At 35.7% G+C, this 16,897-nt stretch overlaps 3 protein-coding genes and 1 long non-coding RNA gene across 7 annotated transcripts; 2 read left to right on the forward strand and 2 right to left on the reverse strand.

The window, feature by feature from the left end:
- Position 1: 1 nt before the first annotated feature.
- LOC105198651 (integrin alpha-PS4) lies at positions 2-5,878 on the forward strand. Its single transcript, XM_011165441.3, has 10 exons — positions 2-514; positions 1,503-1,887; positions 2,479-2,777; positions 3,036-3,501; positions 3,619-3,767; positions 3,847-4,281; positions 4,362-4,525; positions 4,601-5,127; positions 5,202-5,494; positions 5,596-5,878. The coding sequence occupies exons 1-10, from the start codon at positions 104-106 to the stop codon at positions 5,653-5,655; spliced, it is 3,189 nt and encodes a 1,062-aa protein (XP_011163743.2). The 5' UTR covers positions 2-103; the 3' UTR covers positions 5,656-5,878.
- On the reverse strand, positions 3,519-3,993 carry LOC113003740. The gene is made up of 2 exons (XR_003268657.2): positions 3,778-3,993; positions 3,519-3,692 (listed from the first exon to the last, which is right to left on the reverse strand). It is a non-coding gene; the product is annotated as an uncharacterized LOC113003740 (long non-coding RNA).
- A 1,146-nt stretch (positions 5,879-7,024) lies between the features above and the next one.
- On the forward strand, positions 7,025-12,742 carry LOC105198705 (integrin alpha-8). 4 transcript variants are annotated; one of them, XM_011165526.3, is made up of 9 exons: positions 7,025-8,034; positions 8,220-8,565; positions 9,530-9,813; positions 10,128-10,590; positions 10,702-10,841; positions 10,909-11,319; positions 11,394-11,554; positions 11,627-12,138; positions 12,202-12,742. In XM_011165526.3, the coding sequence occupies exons 1-9, from the start codon at positions 7,618-7,620 to the stop codon at positions 12,507-12,509; spliced, it is 3,042 nt and encodes a 1,013-aa protein (XP_011163828.2). In that variant the 5' UTR covers positions 7,025-7,617; the 3' UTR covers positions 12,510-12,742. The 4 variants fall into 4 exon arrangements, with proteins under 4 accessions (XP_011163828.2, XP_039310699.1, XP_039310702.1 ...); XM_039454765.1 differs by having other exon boundaries at positions 11,394-12,138; XM_039454768.1 differs by having other exon boundaries at positions 11,627-12,742.
- A 225-nt stretch (positions 12,743-12,967) lies between these two features.
- On the reverse strand, positions 12,968-16,231 carry LOC105198654 (spidroin-2). The gene is made up of 6 exons (XM_011165445.3): positions 15,932-16,231; positions 15,064-15,547; positions 14,645-14,949; positions 14,352-14,571; positions 13,637-13,929; positions 12,968-13,511 (listed from the first exon to the last, which is right to left on the reverse strand). The coding sequence occupies exons 1-6, from the start codon at positions 15,956-15,958 to the stop codon at positions 13,344-13,346; spliced, it is 1,497 nt and encodes a 498-aa protein (XP_011163747.1). The 5' UTR covers positions 15,959-16,231; the 3' UTR covers positions 12,968-13,343.
- Positions 16,232-16,897: the final 666 nt, after the last annotated feature.

The following is a 16,897-nucleotide window of genomic DNA, read 5'->3' on the forward strand; positions in this document are numbered from 1 at the left end:
ACCACACCACGTCCGCCGGTAAAATAACTCTGTCTTCTCAGTTTTTCTACAGATACGACTCAGATTCGATCACGTGAAAACACTCGCAGTGACATTGTTCAAGATGCTTTGGGCACATTTTCTTGTACAAATTTTAATTTTCGTTCTGGCAATTCTACAGCACAATCCGTCGGCGTACAATATTAATTCACTCAACGCCCGGATATTTAGGAATCCTGTGCACTTGTCGACTGGACGTGGAAGTTACTTTGGATTCTCGGTAGCTTTCTACGTGGGTGCGGACAAATCCTTATTACTCGTCGGAGCTCCGCGAGCGAACTCCAGCGAACTGCCATTCGTCACAGAGCCGGGAACGGTCTTCAAGTGTGCGATGAATGGTGTATGCAAAGAGTGGGTGATGGATAAGACCGGAAATGGTCCGCATCCTCGTGAGAGATTAATTAATCAAATAAAGGATAACGCTTGGATCGGTGCTACCATTGCCGTGCAGAATAATACGAAGCCTAAAGTTATGGTGCGTTACCGCTTATGTTTCATCTCAGTCATTATCGGATACTACTTGACATGTTTAAATTTAGATTTACAAAGTTAATGTTGATTTTTTTATAAGAAATATTTGACAAGAGTGATTTCGAATCTATTTAAATTAATATTTAAAAAAGAGGGAATAATGTAACATTAGTGAGACACAATGAATTAAATATTTCTCAAATTTAAGCGTTATAACAGAGTGTTCTTTCGTATCTTCTTGTCGGTATCACAGTCAAAACAGTGATAATTATTGTTTTGACACCGACAAGAAGATACAAAAGAATATTCTGTTATAACGCTTAAATTCGAAAAATCTTAAATCATTGTGTCTCATTATTGTTACATTATTTAAATTACTAACGCTGTTTGTAATTTTGCATTTAATTATCAATCTATTCTGCGAGTTAATTATACGTATTATTACTTCTCCTCGCTTTACATGAATACCAAGATATATTCACTCGGATGACCATCCGATTGTGACGGACATAAATCTATTTGACTACGTCATATGATGACTGTTTTTTTCTTTATCAATATTCGCTGAGAATGACCCAAACTTGAGTTAAACCTATCTAATGAATTTTGTTTAATAAACGGGAGATTTATTGTCAACGCACCAACAATCGCGTTGACTCTCATTAGCTCCTCTTTTTTAAGTATTAAATTTTGTGAGTCCTATAACTTTATATTTAAATTAAATACTAATTGTAATTAAATGAAGAACACAAGTTTAAATATACAAAATTTCTAATACAAATACATGTTACCAGATCAGCCTAGAACACTAGGGAGGTCTGATATTGAAAATTATAAAAATTCTTAAATTTTACTCCCTAAAGATTCAAAAACTGATGAAAATGATAGTAATAGCTGCTCTTTGCTTTTGTAAAAGAGATTTTTTCTACCCTTGCTAAAGAGAGAGATATGTGAATATTTCTTTGTTGTTCAAGCATTTCTATTGATAACAGGTTTGCGGACCACGATGGATAAATAATATTATAAATGACAACAAGCCGAATTGGTACATGAACGGAATTTGCTACGCGACGCTGGCTAGCAACGCCAATGCTTTTGAGAGACAAGCGGAGGAGCACCTCATACCACTTTCGAACTCTGAAGATCAAATCACGTCCAAGAATAACATAAACATTTATAATTACGGGGTAGGACAAGTCGGCTTCTCCTTGCACATGAATTCGCGATATAGCGTGAATGTCGCGATTGGTAGTCCAGGCATATACAACTGGAAAGGCGATGCGATATTAACTGTTTCCTCGATGGTCGGTTCATTCTCACGCACGGTAATTCCCTCGCTTGCTAGAGAACAACGGGTTCATAGTTACAATTACTTCGGTAAAGATATATTTCCTATTGTCACTTTTTTTTACAAGGTAAACATAGCAATGGACGAACATACACCTCAAAATAAAAATATTCTTTTTTGTTACTATAATTGAAGGTTTTTAAGAGACAGAGAAAACGTGTGCAAATAAATATTAGCATTTGCAAAAATAACACTGATACGAATTTTAGATTACAAACCAGACAAAATGATCTTTATAGATTTTCTGTCGCTGTGAAAAGGAATCTGCCAATAAAATTGCTCTATCACATTTTTAAAAAAATTGCACTCAAAGATATCGAAAATTGCTTTTTTGGATATTTTTGAGCTAAAATAGTTAAAAAATTTTATTTACAGATTTGTTTTCAGTGATAAAAAATCTTTAAAAATTATCTTGTTGGATTTATAGTCTAAAATAGAAGTTTAAATTTGTCATACAGTGTATATTACTACAAACATGATATTATAAAGACACACTTGAAAGTCGGATCTTTTATCTCTTCCAGATTCATTAGAAAGTTTCATATCTTGAATGTCCGGCCATTGGTTTATTTTTTGTATTTACCTCAGATCTACATATGTATATCCATCATGCTTTTCAGGATACGCTATCACAGCGGGTACTTATTTCAATGAGCAAGACGTCTGGTATGCGTCCAGTGCACCACAAGGTGCTAACATGTATGGAAAAGTCCTCATATTTTCCTTTCCACCTAAAACTAATCAGCGTATGTTTATCAAAACGATTAAGTACGGTCAACATTACGGTGAATACTTCGGTGCTGCACTAACGTCATGTGACGTCAACAATGACCATAGACAGGAGCTGATTGTCGGTGCACCGCAATGGTCCAGAGACATGGACGAGGGTCGCGTCTATATTTTTGCAGCGCGACACAACGTACGTTTTTATATTACGCGTTGAGCGAAGATAATTTGGAATTTAGATGCGATTCTTCATCAGCATAGATTTAACTTTCAATCTTACGTTTTTTAATTCTTCAGTATTGTAAGATTTTCTTTTCATGAAAAGATTTACTAAAAATTACGTTTGATGGAGTTATGCACTTAAAGGATTTCTTCATAGATTTATAAATATTTTCTTCACAATTAAAAGAACGTTTAAGTCAGCTAAAATTACATTCTACGCAAAACGCAGACCGATTTGGAGGAACTGCAGACGATCGAAGGTGAGATTATCGGAGGCAGATTCGGATCCACCGTGATGTGTCTGGGTGACATCGATTACGACGGCTACGGTGATATCGCCGTGGGTGCACCCTACGAGGAAGAAAGCGGCGGGGCGGTGTACATATTCAACGGGAATAGAGACGGCGTTTCTCGGAAATATAGTCAGAGGCTGGTCGGCTCGCGATTTTCGCCGACGATGCGAGGGTTCGGTATCTCAATCTCGGAACCCCGAGATGTGAATCGCGACAATCATTCCGATATCGCTGTAGGTGCGTATCTGTCCGACGAGGTGGTCCTGCTGACATCCGCACCGGTCGTCGCGATAAACGTGACATTGACGTACCTGCAAAAGATCAAATTGCTGAGAAACACAACGTCCTTCAAGATCGACATCTGGATGTCTTACGACGGCACATACGTACCCGATCATCTGCGTGCGACTTTTTATCTCTTACATTTGTTGATTTTTAAATCACTATGAATTTTTTTTTTTTTTTTTAATTACGCGACATACTGACCTGTCTGCATCAGTTCATTCTTTATCGTTCTAGGAGTTACCGTAGTCCTGAAGATCGATCCATTACACGGCAGGGCCACGTATCGAGCGCAGAAAAGTGACGACGAACTACAGATTTACAGATTGCGTTACACGTTATTTAAAGCTACGATCACGAGTAATCTGCTTGAAATACATCTAACGGTGCACATACATTTTTATGCCAGCTGGTATTGATAGTTTTTTCAGGATACTAAATTCATATTCATTTTTGTGCTTTTAGAAAAATATTCAAAATATAATAGATCCGCTTGAGATATCGGTGTCAATGCAACTAGAAGATGATCTTCACGCGAAAAACGAAAACTCGTTATGCGCATCATGCGTCGTGATAAACAAGCTCCGCTCGAAGACCGAGGACCTCATAAAGCTGCCATTCGCCGTGGACTGTGGCGAGGACAACGTATGCGTGTCCGATCTCGGTGTAGCATTATCCACTGACTCAACTTCGGACAACAGGTATATCATCGGCTCGACGTCGGTAATTACTCTGCGCGTCGACGCTTATAATCACGAAGAACCGGCATACCAGACCAGAGTGCGTATCTTCACCGAGGTCTTAGCGTTAGCGAGTATCCCGCCCGAGTGTACGGAAGACTCTCGCACGAGCGGCACGCTGGATGTGATCTGTGACATCGGTAATCCTCTTAGAACGAATGTACGGACTTGAATCTTCCACTTGCGTACGTAGACGACTCTACTGATGAATAAAAGATGAATCACCTCGTTGTCTTTCAGAAAACATTAATGCTGCAACTGGACATGAGTATGGTGAGGTATGATGTTAGGGAGGTGGAAATACAAGCGAATATCACTACTCAAAGCGACGAAGCGAATTGGAATGACAATAGTTACACCATTACCGTGTACTTTGACGCGGACATCGACATAGCGATCGCCGGGTTGGTACATCTCAATAAAATAATATTAATCTAAAGTTATTCCATTTTATTTATAATTTGAATTGCTTTCATCAGGAAAGCACAGGAGAATTTATACTCGTACCTACGCGAGGACGAGAAGAAAGCATTAAACGATATTAGGTTTCAACATTTTTACGAGGTGCAGAAATTCGGCGCTAGTCCTATCGAAGAGGTAATGTTGACCGTGAAAATTCCAACGTACCTTCGCCGATACGATGCCGAGGACGTAATGATCGTCAGTATCAACGATACCGTTGGCAGAATGGATGGATATCAATTTTACTGCAGCGACTCGAATCAAACTGAATTAATCTCTATGGCGTCTAACAAGATCGCATCCACGGATGATGTAATCATAATGAACTCGTCGATCGTCACGAGCAATAACACGCACGCGAAATTCAGCATAGAGGAAGACACGCCGATGAACCTGCCATCTGAAAACAGAACGCTCTATATTAATTGCACGAATAATGCAATTGAATGTGTAAAAATCACTTGTAGATTGGGCCCATTCTTAAGTTCTCTGTCTGTCGCGAAATTTTTGGTGACGTTGGATCTACAATTATCGAGTTTTCCTGGTAAATATAATATTGTCAACGATACGAGGCAGATGTAAGAGAATAATATATTTTTTTATATTTTCTGATTGCAGCTGATGTGCTGAAGCACAAAGATATCATATTTTATGTAACTGAAGGTAGCGTTATCGTAATACAACCTGACAATATTGCTCAAAGAAAGGATCACAAACCGGACACCACTTTGGTTGCAACAACATTTTTGGGTTCGCCGATAGCTCAACAAATATCGGTGTGGATAATAGCGCTGTCGGTGATTCTCGGAGTTGCACTGTTGATATTGGTGGTACTAGGTTTAATAAAGGTCGGTTTCTTCAACAGAAAAAAGAAGTTGGAACTCGAGGCGTTGCTGAAAGCCGAAACTGATGTACGTTTAGCATTTCTATCAAATTTTGCAAATGAAAATTTTTATTTTAATTCTTTATAATTGTCATTAGCTGCTTTTTTAAACAGTAATTTGCGTTTTAGAAAAAGTATAATGTGGTACTGGAAACAACATCCTCGACAGAAGTTCTTGATCACGACTGAGTACACACAAATAAGATTTATAGAACAAGACTTAATTAATTTTAATTATTTTTTTATTTATGATATAGTATATTATTAATTGGTAAATAGTAAAATTGTCCATGGGCGTATCCAATGAGAGATTTAAAGAATTCAAATCCCGTCCCTTGCTTTTCCCCTCTGAAATGTCATATTCACATTTTTATTTTTCAATATGAAAAATACAACTTTATTTATGATTCTGATTGTGAGTAAATTTTTTTGTTTTTATATAAGATACTGAAAATGTGTTAAATCGTTTTGAAAAAAAATATCATATAATTCTTTAAATTTATAAATTTTATTGAATAATCTAGCTTTTTTGCCTTCACCATTATGCCGTTTTCTACGTTTTTGTATTTAATTTTAGGTTAATATTATTTTTAACAGTATTTAATAATGTTTTTTATACTGATGTTTTTTATACTGTAGGCTTTTCTATGTTTTTATCTAAATTTTTTTTCTTAATTTCTTTTCTTAGGAAAATTATCACGAATAATTTATATGTAACAATAATAATAGTAATACTAAAGAATTTCATTCATATTTTCTTTTAAATTAATGTATTTTGTCTATACTTTCTTTAGGAAAAAAATAAGTTATGTATTTACAAAATTTAATATTTCGCCCATTCAAAACCAGGAATAAAAAAATATTTAAAAAATTTGTTTATGTAATAAAAGAATTGATCTTTATGTTATTAATGCATCTTTCTTCCTTGACCCTCTCCCCCATCGTTGTCAAATATTGTATACACCAATAGAATTATCTATTATAACTCAAATATGTAATGTGTACATAATTAAGTTGTGTTAATTAAGTTTAAAATAATAAAACGTTTTTAAAGTATAATCTCAAAAAGTATCTATTTTGTTAAAATTTTCAATTAGATCACGAAACATTTAATAATAAAAGTATTTCATTACTTTTAACCCTTTCGTGCCTGGTGGCACATTATGTGTCAAGACTTTAAAAATTCACATCATCTTTCACAAAAATGAAAATAACTTCTTCGTGGACTTATTTTAAAGATAAAAAATATGACTTGATCTGTATACTGCAGCAAAAATTTGTAAAATAGGATAAAAGTAGCAAATGCATGTACCTTTCATAAAAATTCAGATATCAAATTTTTTCTGAGCTTATTTTGAGGATCAATGTAAGAACTATTTATTAAAAAAAAAAAAAACTCGCTATTTACTTTCAAAATGGCGGATCCAATACGGCAAACCAAAATGTAAAATTTTCTTAGAGTTGTACAAATTCATACTCCAAGGATTTTTGGGATTACTGATTATGAATCTGTAATCAAAATTTCAAAAATTAATATAGTGGATAAAAATATTAAATTTTGTTGAATTTCAGAGTGATATTTTGATCCGTTTTATAGGATATTATTTTGAATTTGGAAATTTTAATTACAGATTTAAAATCACCCTAAAAACCCGTAAAAGGCAGGAATTAGATGCTAATTATTCTTAGAAAAACATCAGACACGAAAGAGTTAATAATAGCAATAATAGTCTAAAATATGCAATCTATACAACCTTAAAAAGCAGTTTTGAAACAAGTTTAAATGCATTTACAAAAAAAAATGAGGAATTCATTTATACCATATGAAATTCATGCATGATAATGAAAGATATTTCTTCGCATCTGCATTTGATGCATGCGTCAATCTAATGATGTAAGTTTGTATAGAAATGACAAATTGTGTCGCGTATTTCAATAAACAAAAATTAAAATAGCAAATTACACGTTTATGTAACATTTTTAAAGATTAGTGAAGTTTCGGAATGATAACTTCTGACCTAAGCTAACGTGATATCATTGCGGTATTTAAATTACCGCATCCGGGTAAAAAACTTCATGTTCTGCAAATTTTGTGCCTACAGCTCAGATCATATTTGACCACGTAAAACCTTCGAAGGTGCTGTGGCGAAAATGTTACGCGTACATGCAAATTTAGTGGTGTGGATTTTAATTTTTGTTCTAACAGTCGTACGATACAATTCGTCGGCGTATAACATTGATTCGCACAGCGCCAAAGTAATTCGCAATCCTGTGTCTGCATCGAAAGAACGTAGAAGTTATTTCGGATTTTCGGTAGCTTTGTACGTAGGTGCGAACGAATCTTCATTACTCGTCGGTGCGCCCCGAGCAAATTCCAGCAAAGTGCCGTCTCTAATGGAACCAGGAATTGTTTTTCATTGTAAGATAAATTGTAGGTGTACACGGTGTACAGAGTGGCCAATTGATAATAGCGGAAACGGTCAGTTTAACAAAATCTATCAGATAAAGGATAACGCTTGGATCGGTGCTACTATTGCCGTGCAGAACAGTACGAGGCCCAGAGTTTTGGTGTGTTACCAATCATTTTTCAACAATTGTTTTATGTTTCAAAATTAAATTCTTCAAAACTAAAACACTATCCTATCTTGCAAATAAAATAAAATGTAATAATTTGAGAGGATAACATGTACTGAATGCACACAATTGCTTTTTCACTAGACTTTCTTTACTACTTAATAAATGATCAATGACAGGTATGCGCACCGCGATGGATAAGTAAATTTATTGGCGGTAATTCGAATTGGTATATGAGCGGTAATTGCTACACGTCGGTAGCTATTAACGCTGGTACGTTCGAAAGGCAAGCGGATAATGGGATATTACTTATGAATTATACAAATCAAAGCATGGAAAACAATAAATTCGGACAGTGGCAAAGTGGGTTTTCCATACATATGAACTCGTATGATAATAATATGACCATCAGTAGTCCAGGCTTGAACGAATGGGAGGGCTACGTGAGCCAATTGGCAATCCTGACGAATAGTTCAACACACTTCTGGTATTGTACAAAACTGGTTCAGAGTTACGATTATTTCGGTAAAGATATGTTTCTTATTGTTACTTTATTTTCAAGATTCATGTAACCATAAGCGATATCTAATTACTTTGCTTAGTAAACTTATTTCTGAAATATATACTACCGCTTTAAATTCGAAAATACTTATTTATTCTAATATTTTTTGAAAATTTTAAATTAAAAAGTCTTCAAAAAATTTTAAAAATATTTAAAATAATCGAAAAAACAATAACACGTTAATAAACTATAATACGTTTATAAACTTGTTAATTTTAAAGTTAACATATGTATATTGAAAATTGAGTTTTTACATGAAAAATGTAATATCTGTGAAAAATTATCGTTAAAATATGTGCATAATTTTATTTATAATATACGATAGATGTGATATTATTCACTTTAAATTCAAAATAAAAAATAAATAATTCAAATAAATTTTTAAAAATAATTTTATAACTTAAAGAATTTGCAAAGACTATATCATTGAATATTTTTTTCTAAATTACATAAAATTGAAAATTGCCAAAAAAATTGAAAAGTTTTCACATTCTTATTTTACTTTGAAACGCTATTGTTTGATGAATCAATATCAAAAATTAATGAAAAAATTAAAGAAATATATATTTTGATTTATATACTGCATGCGAGCACCGAATATAATTTAGCATTGTCTCCGAATAAATATTATATTTTTATCCAAATGTTTTCTGAGATATTAGTAACACTTTAATTGAATCACTCTGAATAAAAAAAATGTTTTTATACAAATTAATTAAAGTTTATTTCAAATATTTGGTTGATATCTTCGCTTAATCCTAAAACACACACACACACACACGCACGCCACGCACACACGCACACGCACGCGCACACACACGCCGCGCGCGCGCGCTTGATATCTTCGCTTAATCCTAAAACACACACACACACACACACACACACCTGTGTATATATGTATATACATACACATATTTGCTTTTACAGGATACGCCGTAACTGCTGGTTTTTACTTCAATGAGAAAGATCTCTATTATGCTTCCAGTGCGCCAAGAAGTGCTGACATGGTCGGATTAGTTGTCATATTTAAATTTCCTTTTATAAATTCTGATCTGACAGTACGCGGTCAACAATATGGCGAATATTTCGGTGCCGTGTTAACATCCTGCGACGTTAACGGTGATCGTAGACACGAATTAATCGTTAGCGCACCACTATGGTCCAGAGACGTCGATGAAGGTCGCGTCTACATCTTTTCAGCGCAATATAAAGTATGTACTCCATTTTCGACATCTCCGATACCAAACTCCGAAATACTTTGCAATGCATTAAAAGATTAAAATTTTCTAAATTAACTTATATTTGTTATTCCTATAATTGATAGATCCTCAATTGACACAGAAAACCAGTTACATTATATCTATATTAAAATCGTACTAAATAAAGTAAATATAACACATGCTTACGTATACATCGTTGAGTGTAAATTTTAACATTGATGTAATGTAACTTAAGGTCAGTGGATTTAAATACTCTATATTATACAATTAAAAATCGAAAGAAAATAGAAGTTATCTAAACTTAGGATGTCTGGAATTTCGTGGAACTCCAAGCGATCGAAGGCGAAATCGTTGGAGGCAGATTCGGATCCGCCGTGATGTGTCTGGGTGACATTGATCATGATGGTTATGGCGATATTGCCGTGGGTGCACCCTACGAGGAAGAAAGCGGCGGGGCAGTCTACATATTTAACGGAAATAAAGACGGTGTTCGTCAGAAATATAGTCAGAGGCTGGTCGGCTCGCGATTTTCGCCGACGATGCGAGGATTCGGTATCTCCATCTCGGAACCCCGAGATGTAAACCGCGACCATCATTCCTATTTCGCTGTAGGCGCGCATCTGTCTGATGAGGTGGTTCTGCTGAAATCCATGACAGCAGTCACAACAAATATGGTGTTTTTAGCAGATCCGACGACACTGTTGAGAAATGTAACAACCTTTCAAATCCGTACTGCGGTTTTTTACGAGGGCTTATCCGATTGTCTGTGTAAGATAATGATGTATAAACTTAATTTGTATTGTACTATTTATGTACAAAGATATGACTTAATTTTAATAATATATTAAACAGCATATATATCAGCTTTGATCATTCCAGATATTGATGTAATCTTCAAGCTCGATCAACTGTATCGCAGAGCCACGTATACAGGACGCGAAGATGACACTGGAATTACCATATGGTATTTGAAGCTAAGTAAAATAAAAGCTATAATAACACTTCAAATATATCTCAAGGTACATAAATATCTCTTCACGAGATCATTGTTACTGCGTATCTTGCTTACATTTTCACGTATTCCAGCAAAATATTCAAAACACAAGTCCGCTCGAATTAGCGGTATCTATTCGATTAAATGAGACAGAAAATGAAAACTGTTGCAAGTCTTGTGTTATAAACGAGTTTCGTTCGAAGACTGAGGGTGTTTTAAAGATGCCATTTGTAAATTTCGAAGACAACATAGATATTTCCGATGTCGGCGTAACATTGTCCACTGACTCAAGTCCCGCTAACAGGTACGTCATTGGTTCTACGGCGATAATTATGCTACATATCAACGTTTACAATCGCGGAAAACCGGCCTACCGAACGAGAGTTCGCATCTTCACTGAGGTCTTAAGGTTAGCGAATATCCCTCCCGAATGTATAGAAGATTCTCATGCAAACAGCTTTTTGGACGTGATCTGCAACGTCGGCAACCCTCTCAGAACAAATGTACGACAATCACCCACGAGCGTAGGTAGATCCCTATCGATGAATAAAAAATAAATCAATTCGTTATCTTTTAGAAAATATTAACGCTGCAACTGGATATGAGCACTGTGAGACATGACAAAGAAATAAAGTTGCAGGCAAATATCAGTACACAGAGCAACGAAATTAATTTTTATGATAATTCCTGTGTCATCGCCATACATTTTGACATGAATATTAATTTGACGATCACCGGGTTAGTATATTTCAATGTAAATATAATTCATCAAAATTACTATATTCAATTCTGTATTAATACTTCCATTAGAAGGGCACAGGAGTATCTGTATTCGTACTCACACGCAAATGAGAAAAGAATGCCGAGCAGTATTGCGTTTCAACACTTCTACAAAGTGCAGAATTTTGGGGTTAGTCCTGTTAACAAAGCTATGTTGTCCATGAAAATTCCCACGCACATTTGGCGATCCAATGACGAAAAAATAGCGATTGTCAAAATTGATGATATTATTGATCAAATGAATCAATATGAATTATATTGCGACGAGTTACAACAAACCGAATTTTCCAATGCGTTGAAAAAAAACATACCCACGCATACAGCAATTATGATGAATTCGCCGATCTCCGCAAACGATAACATGCATCCAAAATTCAACACGCCGTTATATGTACCACCTGAAGAGAGAACAGTCTACATAAATTGTACAAGTAACGCGATTTACTGCGCACAGATCGACTGCAGACTACGACCATTTTCAAGCTACTTGTCTTTTGCGAAATTTGTTATAACGTTAGATCTACAGCTATCGAATTTTCCTAGTAAGTATTTCACAATCCATATAAAAAAAAAAAAAACACATTTTATCTATCCTTTGATTTCAGATAATATAATAAATAACAAAGACATCATATTTTACGTGACCGAAGGTAGCATTAATATAATGCAACTTTACAACGTTACCCAAAGAAACAGTCATAAATCGAATAGTATTTTAGTAGCTACGATGTTTGTGGGTCCGCCGATAGCGCAGCACATAATACAAATAGAGATATTAGCAATTTCAATATTTGTAGGACTTCTTTTCGTAACATTGTTAACATTGTGGTTAATAAAGATTGGCTTCTTTAAAAGGGACAGAATAGATTTAGAAGCGTTGATGGCTGAAAATAATATTATAAATATCGATTAAATTACACTTTGTAAATATAGATTCTTTTTTATTATAATTCTTCAGAATAATTTATTAATATATTTTATTAAATCATACTTTGTGTGTTTTTTAAAAATTATATGATACCATCTTGGATGGAAGTGCTTTATCATTATTAGATACATAGGATTTAGAATAGATAACTTAATATAATTTTACAATTTTATTTATGTAATGTGTATACTTATATTTTTTGATATAAATAAATATATATATGTATATATATAACGATTGTGCATCATTTATAATTTAAATGTATATATAAAGCATATATCTATGTATATATATTTTTCTTTTCTCTCTGGCTAAGGCCTCTCTTATAAAATAATAAAACTTTTATAAAAATATAATCTTAAAAAATATTAACTTTTACTATACTTGTATAACTGTCAATTGAACTATTTTATGGAAGGGATAACTTGGTAAAAAGCGGTGTATATTTGATTTCTATCTTGATTCTTATCTAAAATATGCAATCTTTAAAATCTTTAAAAGCCATTTTGCAACAAGTTTACAATTTTACAGTTCTATTTAATATCAGTTGAATGAGAAGAATTCATAACGTACGAGATTCATAATATTGAGTAATAGTTCCTTGAATTCCCTCATATTTGTATATAGCTGCCCAACACGACTAAGCCCAACACGACTAAAAATTCGCTAGTGTCAAGAGACAAAGAATATATCTTATAGCATATTTTGATAAATAAGATTCGTGACGGCACGTAAATTACGTTTTCAAACAACAAGAGAGCATAAAATCATCACTATGAGTGTACTTGCGGATCAGGGTTTTCCGCGTCATCGAAGCGTTTAATCGTCCAGTCCGAGACCCTTCGAAATTTCGTCCGCGGATAATTTGTGTCCGCCGGAAGACGGGGGAGTTTCCGGACGCGAGGCTTGTCTCTGTATCGGCGGTGTTGGCGGAGGAGGCTGATAATTCGGAGGAGATGGTCCGGAACGATATTCTTCATGAGATTTCTACGTAGAAAGAATTTATTATAGATCGTTTAGAGGCATCATCAATTTTTTTTCACATTTCTCAATTATTGTATGTCAAATTAAAGTTCGTCAAAATTGAAAATGTCACAATATAAGTTATTTACATCTTTTCCACGTTTGCTCAGACCGTCCAAAGCTGAATTGAACAAGGCAGATCCTATTCCTGACAACAGATCCGATCCGCCAGAACTCTGACCGCCATATCCACCAGATGGATAACCACCTTGATTGGACGGTTGGTATCCGCCGTATCCTCCTGAAGGTTGATATGCTGGTTGCTGATGACCTCCGCCACCGCCGAGAACGCCACCGAGTAAAGATCCTAACGTTCCACTCAGACCATCACCGCCGGACGGCTGATTTGGAGGATAGCCAGGCTGGTGAGATCCTCCACTGCCTAGTATCATCAATAAAAAACACACACACATACAAAATATAGATGTCGTAAATTATGTTAAATTGCTCATATCCCCTAGGTATCGAGAATGTATCTCAGGAATAGATAATCATCTATCTATTTATTTCACGTGAGAAATATCTCCGTCCTTGGCAATAATTCCAATGCGATGACGTCACTCAGCCAGTCATGCCAGAGCTTGATTACAAATTTTCTGATTTATAAGACTCCTGAATCATGACGTATATCCATTTACAGAAATTACCAAAGTACACCGTTCGTTTAAAAACAAAGCATTTCGTTAAATTATAGATCTAACTCTACTCATACATATAACTCGTCAGAAAATCCGAAAATGCAAATCCCCAATTATATTACGTATATATAAAATTTTTGAAATTCGAGTTATAAATATACTATACCTAATGCTCCAAAAATAGAGTCTAATACACCGCCGCCCGATTGAGCGGGATAGCCTTGTTGTGCGTGTGCATTGTTGTGTAAGGCGTTGCTCGCCAGGCTGCTAGCTAAAGCCATTCCGAGAGACCCAGCTAAGCTTCCGAAACCACCCTCGCTTTCCGTCTTCGACTTGGAAGCATCTGTTTTTTCATGACCTTTTTCGTCACTCTCTTCCTTCTTTTTCTATAGACGTATGTATTTTAAATTAAGCAATGTATAATATTGTAAACGCGAGACAAGTTTGAAATATCTTTACATTCATCGCGTGCATAGCTGCCGCTACGCCTCCAGCTGCCACTAATCCACCTAACGCTAATCCAACTTTGTCCAGACAATCTCCAAAGACACCTTCTTCCTCTGCTTTTTGACGGGCATCGGGCTGATGTCCGTAGGCTCTTGGTGGATTGTAACCATCAGGACCGCCATAGGCACCAGGAGGAGGGCCGTAACCGGTTGGAGGAGGAGGGCCGTAACCGGTTGGAGGAGGAGGGCCATAACCGGTTGGAGGAGGAGGTCCATATCCACCCTGTGGTTGAATCGTTGGATACAATCCACCTGGTGCTAGTTTAAGAAAAATTAAGTTCTCAATACTTCATATAATAGTAGTATATATTAAAGTTAAATTGAATAAAAACATTATATATAGTTACATAAAGTAAAAACATTATTTCTTACCTGGTGGTCCAAAGTTAGCAGATTGTACATCATCTGGTGCTGTACCAGGTGATTTTGATGGCTCGACCGATACTTGTTCATATGAGATATTGTGTATCTCGACATCGCCATCGATAACCAGATGAGTGACTTTTATGAATGGCAATCGATGGGCAAACTCTGTAAAGTGTCTGCCATTGATGGCGATCTTGTAGCAGTGATAGTCACACAGAATCAGTACTTCGAATTCCTGGCCTGGCAGAATCCACAACGGACCGGCATTCTCCTCCATGCCCCAGCTCATCGACTCTATATGGTTCCTAGTAACAAAGCCTTCGGGGAAGCGCGGAGACACGTGAATGGCTATGTCATCTCTTGGATTCAATGTCGGTCCCAGCTGATAATTGATAGCAAATCGCACAGCCTGAGGAGGCACCTTGCCCTGTATCTTCACCATTGTACCAGCTCTCAGACCTCCTTCTATTTTTCCCACATACGGAATTTCCTATTATAAAATGTAATTGGCAAAAAAATGGCAAAAGAGAATTTCCTAAAAAAATAGTAACAATAAAAGTTCAAAATTCAACATTGCATTAATTCCAAATATTATAATTAAAGCACAAATTTTTTTAAAATAGTTTTTTTAAATCATGATAAATAAATAAATATATATATATATATATATTCTGACAACTTGAAATAAAATATCACACAATAAAATTTACAATTACTACGGTCGGAGTTACATTGAGGATTTAAGATCGATGAGGTTAACTGATTAATGATATGTAAATCGATATAAGACGCAAAAGCGTTGGCAATGTTGGGCACTTGATGGATCAATGAGAGTGCCATTAGAACTGATTAAAGTATAGAAACGGGCGCTTACCGGATTAACCACCGGGGAGTTGGCCATTCTCGTGATTGCTCCGACAATCTAGTTCCAATTCTAACGGAGAGGACGTTAAGAACAGCCCGATCGCACCTGTACAATGACTGATGACACTGATGCTGCTGATGCGTAGCGCGAAGACAGCCGGCGGCGCCTTCCCGTTTCACGAAGCGTTTCCAGCGCTTCTATTTACAGTGCTGACGTTTACCCGGGACAAGAAATGATTCCATGGTATGCCGCGTGGCACGCACTGTAGCGCGACACGGCTTGTGTGTGCCTGCTTGTGCCAGTTAATCGTCGTGACGATTTGACGCATCGAGGATTACGTAATCTATTGCGCATCCTTGTGTCGTCACGTCCGCACATGCGCGAGATTCGAATCGAGTCACGTGATTGGACGCGCAACTCGCGCTCACCAATCCCGACAGCCGAATCCGCCGGAAGAAACGAAAAGCACGTGTATCGCTGCCAATGAGTGCGCGTGCATCTGTTGATGACGTCATGCGCGAACATTTGGCGCGAACGTGTCGCTACTCCAAATATCCAGACCAGTGCACAGTAGTGCGACAAGAATATAAAAAAGTTTTTTTAATTAACCGATTGATCCATTGTATGATGCGTAAATGTAACTTTGCTCTATAAAAACTGCATAAAGGGATGGATCAATTGATGAATTAAAAAATTAGCCTTATTTCTGGCAACTTTGTAAAATAGATAAAACCGAGACACGTGTTACTGAAGTTACGATTTCAGAGAATTCTTGATATTCGATATTAATCTAATTATTTAATTATTAATTATTTAATTATTATTATGCGCAATATGTTTATTATTAAACGCATAAAAATTTTATGTGAGATGCATAATATAATAGATTATACAAAATTCCCTGAACAGACAACGTTTTATAATATCTATTATAACTTATGATTATTTTTTTATATTCGTCCAAGCACTTTTTAT

Source organism: Solenopsis invicta, chromosome 1 (assembly GCF_016802725.1).
Source record: "Solenopsis invicta isolate M01_SB chromosome 1, UNIL_Sinv_3.0, whole genome shotgun sequence".
NCBI lineage: Eukaryota > Metazoa > Arthropoda > Insecta > Hymenoptera > Formicidae > Solenopsis > Solenopsis invicta.

Coding starts and splice junctions, on each gene's coding strand:
- LOC105198651 (XM_011165441.3), top strand. CDS start 104: ATGCTTTGGGCACATTTTCTTGTACAAATTTTAATTTTCGTTCTGGCA. Junction 2,778..3,035: donor TTTTTGCAGCGCGACACAAC/GTACGTTTTTAT, acceptor CGCAAAACGCAG/ACCGATTTGGAGGAACTGCA. Junction 4,282..4,361: donor GTAATCCTCTTAGAACGAAT/GTACGGACTTGA, acceptor GTTGTCTTTCAG/AAAACATTAATGCTGCAACT.
- LOC105198705 (XM_039454762.1), top strand. CDS start 7,618: ATGTTACGCGTACATGCAAATTTAGTGGTGTGGATTTTAATTTTTGTT. Junction 8,566..9,529: donor TCAGAGTTACGATTATTTCG/GTAAAGATATGT, acceptor TTGCTTTTACAG/GATACGCCGTAACTGCTGGT. Junction 11,320..11,393: donor GCAACCCTCTCAGAACAAAT/GTACGACAATCA, acceptor GTTATCTTTTAG/AAAATATTAACGCTGCAACT.
- LOC105198654 (XM_011165445.3), bottom strand. CDS start 15,958: ATGGCCAACTCCCCGGTGGTTAATCCG. Junction 14,950..15,063: donor TGCTAACTTTGGACCACCAG/GTAAGAAATAAT, acceptor TTCTTAAACTAG/CACCAGGTGGATTGTATCCA. Junction 13,512..13,636: donor TGAGCAAACGTGGAAAAGAT/GTAAATAACTTA, acceptor CTTTCTACGTAG/AAATCTCATGAAGAATATCG.